Source organism: Pterocles gutturalis, unplaced genomic scaffold (genome assembly GCF_000699245.1).
Source record: "Pterocles gutturalis isolate BGI_N339 unplaced genomic scaffold, ASM69924v1 scaffold14431, whole genome shotgun sequence".
Classification (NCBI taxonomy): Eukaryota; Metazoa; Chordata; class Aves; order Pterocliformes; family Pteroclidae; genus Pterocles; species Pterocles gutturalis.
The window spans coordinates 116-7,933 of NW_010098072.1; the positions used below are offsets into that span (position 1 = coordinate 116).

General features: G+C 53.8%; 1 protein-coding gene across 1 annotated transcript in view; it reads left to right on the forward strand.

Moving 5' to 3' along the window:
- Positions 1-1,267: 1,267 nt before the first annotated feature.
- The window catches only part of LOC104472099 (folate receptor gamma-like), a gene marked incomplete at its 3' end in the record, with an annotated part of 7,002 nt that continues 451 nt past the window's right edge, over positions 1,268-7,818 (forward strand). Inside the window, exons 1-5 of the mRNA XM_010087650.1 lie at positions 1,268-1,405; positions 2,200-2,388; positions 2,736-2,871; positions 3,117-3,424; positions 6,940-6,949. Coding sequence (XP_010085952.1) covers positions 1,268-1,405; positions 2,200-2,388; positions 2,736-2,871; positions 3,117-3,424; positions 6,940-6,949 — 781 coding nt within the window. The remainder of the gene's footprint in view (positions 1,406-2,199; positions 2,389-2,735; positions 2,872-3,116; positions 3,425-6,939; positions 6,950-7,818) is intronic.

The following is a 7,818-nucleotide window of genomic DNA, read 5'->3' on the forward strand; positions in this document are numbered from 1 at the left end:
AAGGCGAGGAGAGGAAATAGAGCTTGTTGTGAATGGCCAAGGCTGATAAGAGACCTGCCTCGTGAAAAGAAAAAAAAACAAAAACCCCACGAGATGGTTTCCCAGGCATGAGGGAGAAGGAGGCTGGTCACCCTGGCTGTCACCAAACAACGGCTCCCAGGGAAAACAGGGTAACGAATGCTGGCAGGAGTGAAAACTCCTGACATATCTTAGGAAGGGGCTGCCAAGCGCCAGCACCTGTGCTGGAAGGCTTTGCTGTTAAAGCTGCCCCTGGGAAGGTGCTCTGGTGAGTGGTTGGAAGGTGCTGCAGGGGGTTTGGGGGCTGCCTGGGCTGGAGAGGTTGGTTCCTGGTGGGTTTTTTGGGGGTTTTTAGTTTGTTATGAGGGAAGTTAGCAATTTCCTACTCCTCAGGTCTATGTGTGTGCTTCCTTAGGTCTCTATTTGCTGTCTTCTGAGTTGTTTTGTGCTATTGTAAGTGGTTCAGTTTTGCAAAATCCTTCTTAGAAGAAGTTTTGTTGCTATTTTGGTTGGAATTTTTTTTTTTTCTTTCAGACCCTTATGCTGCACTGACAAGGAAAGGGAAGGAGTTCTGTTGTACCTTTCTTTGTGTTGGGGGGTTTTCTTGTTTGTTTTTTCAGTAAATTGCTATAAAAACCCTTCTGGCCCCTAGGCAGGCAGAGGAGGCTGGGGCATGGTTATGTGAAGTGTCTCTTATTGCTCAAGTTGGAGATAAACCAAAAAAAAGAAAAACCAACAAATTCCTTCCTCTCTTAACACCCTCCTGCAAACAAGGTGGGCCTCCTGCAGCCAGTGGTCCCCAGGGGATATCAGGGTGCTAGTGCCCTTCACCACCTCCTCCTTGAGCCCCCAAACTCAAGAGATCCCTGGAGCTGCAACGTCTGGTTGCAGAGGGTTGGGGGTCTGCAAGCTCTGCCCTGGAGCAGTGGGGGGGCTTAATGCAACGGGACCCCAATGTGCAGGGGTCTCATGCAGCACCACATTTCTGCTCAGGGTGTTTGAGGGTGACTGAACAGCCCACACACTGCATGTTTGTCTCTGGTGTGCTGTTGTCTAGAAGATAACGTGTAGCTGACCTTGCAGCCTTCCTGGGGGGTGTCCTTGGGGCTGTGAGCTGCTGATGGGCTGCTGGTGTGTCCTTGAGGGTGCCTGGCCGCCCCAGCACCTCGGTTACTGCTGATTGTGGCAAAATCCCTCCCGTGCTGTTCCCTTTCTGCACAGCTCCCCGATCCCCCGGGCTGGTGGCAGGATGGGAGCAGGGCAGGTGCTGCTCGTGCTCCTGGCCACCTCTGCAGTGATGCCATCGAAGGACCCGCTGCTGAACGTCTGCATGGACGCCAAGCACCACAAAACCCAGCCTGGCCCCGAGGGGATGCTGCATGCCCAGGTATGGCTCCGCTGATGGGCCGGGGGGGGTTAGATTGCTGGGGTCCTCTGGAGCCACCTCCCTGCCTGACATGGGCTGGTTTGGGCTTTGCAACCACTGGTCTGAGGATTTCTGTGAGCTCAGTGTCACCCCTCTTTACCCAGGAGGGTCCCCTTCCCAAAGTTTGGGCGTCCCAGATCAGAACAAGGTAAAGGCTGGCAGGGAAAGACTCTTACAGAATGGTTTGGGTGGGAAGGGACCTTGAAGCCCACCCAGTGCCACCCCCTGCTATGGGCAGGGACACCTCCCACTAGCCCAGGTTGCCCAAAGCCTCATCCAGCCTGGCCTTGAACCCCTCCAGGGATGGGGCATCCACAGCTTCTCTGGGCACCCTGGGCCACTGCCTCACCACCCCCACAGGGAAGAATTTCTTCCTCGTACCTAGGATCTCATATCTTATCTGCTCCCTCTCTGCCCTAGAGCCCATTTTTGCTAGCTGAAGAGCTCTGCCCCCAGCTCCTTGGTGGGGATGGAGCTAAGACCAAGCCAGGGTGCAAGAGAAGGAGTTTGTTTCTGTTCCTCAGGCTGGCACTGATTCCTGGTGAGGATCTGACCTCCTCCTGCTCTTTGTCCAGCTCCACCTTGCTGCAGCCCTGAGCCCTTCAGCCCAACGTGCCCCAGGGTTGGCTGGAGGAGATGTTTCTGCTGCTGAAGGTTTCTTGCTGTGGGCTATGCAGGGAGCTGGCACCTGCAGCATCCTCTGACCCCTCGAGCTGCTGCCTGCCCTCTGACCAGCCTCTCCTGCTCTGTTGCAGTGCTCTCCCTGGAAGGACAACGCCTGCTGCACGGCCAACACCAGTGCAGAAGCCCACAAGGACCAGTCCAACCTGTACAACTTCAACTGGAACCACTGCGGGGTGATGCCGCCCAAGTGCAAGCGCCACTTCATCCAGGACACGTGTTTGTACGAGTGTTCCCCCAACCTGGGGCCCTGGATCGACCAGGTGGGATCAGATCTCCTATGATGATGATAACGGGGCTGGTTTTGGCCAGAGGATGTGTCATGTGCTGGTCCCCCATACGGCACACCCCGGCACATACAGGAGTGTACTTTCCAGGGATGCTGCGGACTTTCCTGCTGGGTGGAAAGACTCGAAGGACTCTGCTACCCTCTCCTTAGGCAGTCAGGACGATGGAAGAATGGCTTGTTGTCATGGCAAGGCTCTGCTGGGGCTGAAACTCTCCTGAGATCAGCTCTGGAGCCCAATGGAAGGGGCTGAGGGGGGATCTGGGGTGTGGCAGATCCTGCCCCTTCTCTTTCAAGGGTGTGCACGGTCCTGTTCCCTTGCAGGTTGACAGCAGCTGGCGTCGGGAGAGGATTCTCCACGTGCCGCTCTGCAAGGAGGACTGTGAGGAGTGGTGGGAGGACTGCAAGGACTCCGTCACGTGCAAAGAGAACTGGCACAAGGGCTGGAACTGGGCGACAGGTTGGTGGGCTGTGTGGAGCCAGTGCCCCCTCGCCCCTGGCAGTGTCCCTGCTGCCTGCCCGGTGGCTGGAGCCAAGACCCCTCGTTGCTCTTGCCCATCTGTGGGGGTGCCAACTGGAAGGTGGCCAAGCCACCATCCATCACCCCATGGGCTGTGGGAAACTGACCTGTTCCTGCTGGAAGGACATAAGCACAGTGGGCTAGCTCATGCTGTTGTTCTATTTTCTGGTGCTGTCTGTCTTCAGGAACTAACCGCTGTCCTTGGGGCTCCATGTGCAGACCCTTCAGCCACGTCTTCCCCCAACCCAAAGACCTGTGTGAGAAGATCTGGTCCAACTCCTACAGATACACCACGGAGCGCCGGGGCAGCGGGCGCTGCATCCAGATGTGGTTCGACCCTGCCCAAGGGAACCCCAACGTGGTTGTGGCCAAGTACTATGCTTGGAAAAAGAGATCCTCCCCTGCGTGGATGGAGAGTGTGACTCCTGCGACCGACGCGGCCGTGGGTGCTCTGCCGTGGGCTGTCCTGGTCCTGCTGTCTCTGGTCCTTATGGTACTCCCTGGCGGAGTGGGGGGCTGTGGGTCCCTGTAACCCCTCCCTGAAGGGATGTGGTTTGGACTGGTTGAGCTGGCATAGGTCACTTAGGTCTGTCTGGTCAAACTGGTCACACACCCCAGTGAGGGCTCTGCAAGAGTTTTGTTGGACCTTGATACCTGTCTTGACTTTTGGCTGCTGACCAAGGCGGTTGTTTCTGTGCCATCCCAGGAAGGGCAATGCTGTCTTTGCTCTGATGGAGGAGTTCCTTCATATCTGTTCCCACCACATGTGCTGGGGTGGCAGGGCTTGTTCAAGGTCCTCGGCTGAGCCCTGGTGTCTGGTCCTCCAGACTGCTCTGACTCCCTGTAGGGTGGCGATGGTAATAAAATATTTCTCTGAATCATCCTTGCTCTACTGAAGTTCTGTTGGGGTGGTAGAACTGCTCTGTGGGTGGAATCATAAAATCCCAGGATGGTTTGGGTTGGAAGGGAGCTTAAAGCCCACCCAGTGCCACCCCCTGCCATGGGCAGGGACACCTCCCACTAGCCCAGGTTGCCCAAAGCCTCATCCAGCCTGGCCTTGAACCTCTCCAGGGATGGGGCATCCACAGCTTCTCTGGGCACCCTGGGCCACTGCCTCACCCCCCACACAGGGGAAAAAAACTTCCAGCCGCCCTTCCATGCTGCTGGTTCCCTCTGAGCCGGGTGCAGGAGCATCCTGACCTGTGCAGGGATTGCTGCAGCTAAATGCAAACTTCTGCTGCAAGTGGCACCCGCTCTCCCAGCCCAGCAGACGCCTCCGATGAGCATCTCAGCAGAACTGTCCTTGACTTGCAGCTGCCCAGAGATTGCCCATGGAAAGCCCCCTCTCCTTCCCTACAGCTGTGGCATTCAGGTTGATGGGTGCAGCTTTCCTCCCCCTGCCCATAACCCACTTTTGGCTCTGTAGCTGTGGTGCTTCAAAACTTTTTCCTTTCCCCTGGGGGTGACGGTTCAGAGCCTCCCACATGGGACCTGCAGATGTCATCAGTAGCTCTGCAGAGGCTCACTGATGCACTTCTTTCTTTTTTTTTCTTTTCTCCTTCCTCTGAAGCAGAAACAAGCCTCTAGCAAAACTTTAGCAACTTTTGAAAGAAATGGCAAGGGGGAAATGCACAGGGCTGCTTGGGTTCGGCAAAGTCCACAGCATCCACTCTGCAGAGTTTGATAGTACTGCAAATACTTTAAGGAGTTTTTAGATCAAAGCAGCTACACCCAGATGTTTTTCTGATTTATTGGTGTGTTGGTTTTTTTTTAAAAATACTCCCAATGATCCAGCCTCTGTAGATGGTTACTTATTCCTTGCCTTTATATGAAATGCAGAAACACTTTTTTTTTTTTCTTTCTCTCTCTGACTTCACCACATTGTCTACAAAAGTTGAAGCTATCCTAGGAAAGTATAAAAAATGTCTTCTAGCTCCTCTGTGGGGTAAGAGGTTTGCCCTGCCTGACCCAGGTAGGGACAGGGAAGAGGAAACTCCTGGAGCTGATTTCTGTGACAGCTCTGTCCATAAAATTTAAAAAAAAAAAAAAAAAAGGAAATAAAACTACTCTAAAGGCAAAGCTGCTTGGGTCTAAGGAAAATCCCCTTCAGGCAGCTCTCCCTGTCCAGGGGCTTGTTGTCCAGGCAGGCTGTGATCAGCTCTGCTGCTGTGTCTGAAGAACTCTCAGGTACCTGTCTCTTGGAAGCACACGGAGCATCCCCATCCAGTAGGACATTATAAAACAGCAATGGCTTGTGAGCCCTCGGTGCTTATGCCGGCTGGCATTGCTGGGATGGAAGATGGTTTAAGCTTGCTCTCTATCCCGTTTTCTTCTGCTTATCTTCCATCACCTATGGGGAGCTGCACAACCCTGCTTGTCACAGGAGTGACCCAAGCCTCCCCATACCATCTCCTGTCTGTGCTGTCATCCCCAGGTCGGGTTTGTCTCTAAAACACCAACAGTGAGGAGTGGCTGGGTGCCAGGCAGGTTAGTCTTGGTGTTTGGTTTGCTCCATCTTTTCTAATTCATTCCTTCTCCTTCGTGGAGTCCTCTGTGCTTCCAGCCGTGACCTTTGATCGTTACGTGCCCATACACAACCCGCTGGGACCCTCCTCTGTGCTCCCCAGAGCCAGGACAGGCAGCACCAGGCTGGTTCCTGGGCTGGTCCATCAAGCGTTCCTCCACCCCTGGAACTGAGGCTATCATCGGTCTGCATCAGGAGCTGATCGAGCCGGTGTGTACACAGTCTCATTCAATAACTGGCATGGCTTTGCTGTAGCCGTTCTCTTTCTGATTTCTGTCCTTATCCTCATTTTCATGCCACAGGGCTGGGGCCATTCTCAGCATCACATCCCAGAGGGAGTGTCTCAAGGCTTTGAACAACTGCCTGTCCCATGTCCTGGCAGTCCTGACCCTGGTGGTCTCGTCCATGGTTCACCAGTATGGCCAGCACCCTTCTCCTCTCACTCACACCATCATAGCCAATGTCCACCTGCTGGTCCCCTGTGCTGAACCCCACCATCTACAGCAGGAAAACTAAACACATCCCCAGGATCTGCCTCCTGGAGGCAGTTCTGCCTGAGACAGAGCCGGCAGCCTCTGACGGAGGGAGGAGTTGAGGGGATGGGGTGACTGCAGGGTGGAGGCAGCTCATCTCCACCATTGCGTTAGCACTTCCTTGCACTGGGGATGTTTTGGATGGGCACTTCAGTTGTCACCTGGCATCCACTGGGCAATCTCTCATCAGAGTCTGAGTTCATCTGCTCAGCTCTGAGACGAGCTAAAAGGTCGAGTGTTTCACCTCTGCTCCTCTCTGTGTTTGATTGCTTCTTGGGATAGACTTTATGACTCTGCAATCATCCATGCGTGAATATAGAATAGAATATTTCGGTTGGATGGGACCTACAATGATCACCTAGTCCAATTTCTATCCATAGAAGAAAGCCACACATTGGGGCACACGGAGCCTTCTGCACGTCTCATAGAGAAGCCAGATGCTCGAGCTGGGGAGTGGAGGCAGCAGGAGGCTTGGAGGAGCCCCGTGCACAGCCAGACTGCTCGGAGATGTGAATGAGGAGCCCCAGCAGGTAGAAGGTGTCCCTGCCCGTGGCAAAGGACCTGGAACAAGATGGGCTTTGAGGTCCCTTCCAACCCAAACCATTCCGTGATTCTATGGCACAGGTACATTTTTCAAATCTCCCGCATTTAGCATGCGCAGAACTATTTTTATAAGCAGCACACTACGTTACAACACTGCAGAGATGCAGTGATGGAGAGCCCCAAAACAAGCTGCTCTATAGATGTCCTCTGTGTATGACCTTACCTTAAGATAACCGAACACCCACCTGCTGAGGTCTCCAGGACCTGACGTCTGTGGCATCTGGTTCACGTCCCTATCTGACATCTGTCTTCTTGCAGCTTCAGCTCGACATCTGTCACATTTACACGTTTGCTATGTCCTCTTAGACTTGCCACTTTGATTTCTTTGATGTTTCTTTTCCACTGCAGGCCATCTCTGGTACATCATGTCTCTCAAGAAGTCCACCTCCACAATTGTCACATTTATCCTTACGGGCATCTGAGGGCTGGAAACTGTCAGCATCTGGCTCTCTTCCCTTCACCTCCATTTGTGTTATGTCACTTCTGGGGAACATAACAATCCTGTTTGTTACCAGGACTCACCCGAGCCTCCATGAGCCCGTGTACCAATTCCTGCCCATTTTGGCCACCACCAGTCTGGATTTCTCTCTGTCTACAACACCAGCTGTCATGAGTGTGTTCTGGTTTGATGCCAGACAGGTTACTCTTGATATTTGTCTTGCTTGATCTTTTTTAATTCATTCATCCTCATATTTGGAGTCCTCGGTGCCTCTGGCCATGGCCTTTGATGGTTATGTGTCCATCTGCCCCCTGCAGAAACATTCCTCCATCCCAGCACTGCCAGGATGGGGCTGGCTGGTTCCCCCTTGCAGATGTGCCCTACCAACTGTTCCCCCGTTTACGGCGCTAAAAGGATTGCCCTGCTGCCAGTCCCATTGCCCTCCCACACCTGCTGTCTGCATCGGGACCCCATCCAGCTCGTGTGTGCAGGCATCACGTTTGACAGCTGGTACGGCTTCGTTTTAGCCAGTCTCTGACGTTAATTCTCATCCTTATCTTCATGTCGTATATACCGGTTGCTGGGGCCATTCGGAGCATCGCATCCCAGAGGAAACATCTCAAGGCTTTGAACAGCTTGGTCCAGTATCCAGCCAGTCCTGATCCTGTACATCCCCATGGTGGGTTTGTCCATGGTTCACCAGTATGGCCAGCATGCTTGCCCTCTCACTCTGTCCATGGTTCACCAGTATGGCCAGCACGCTTGCCCTCTCATTCTGTCCATGGTTC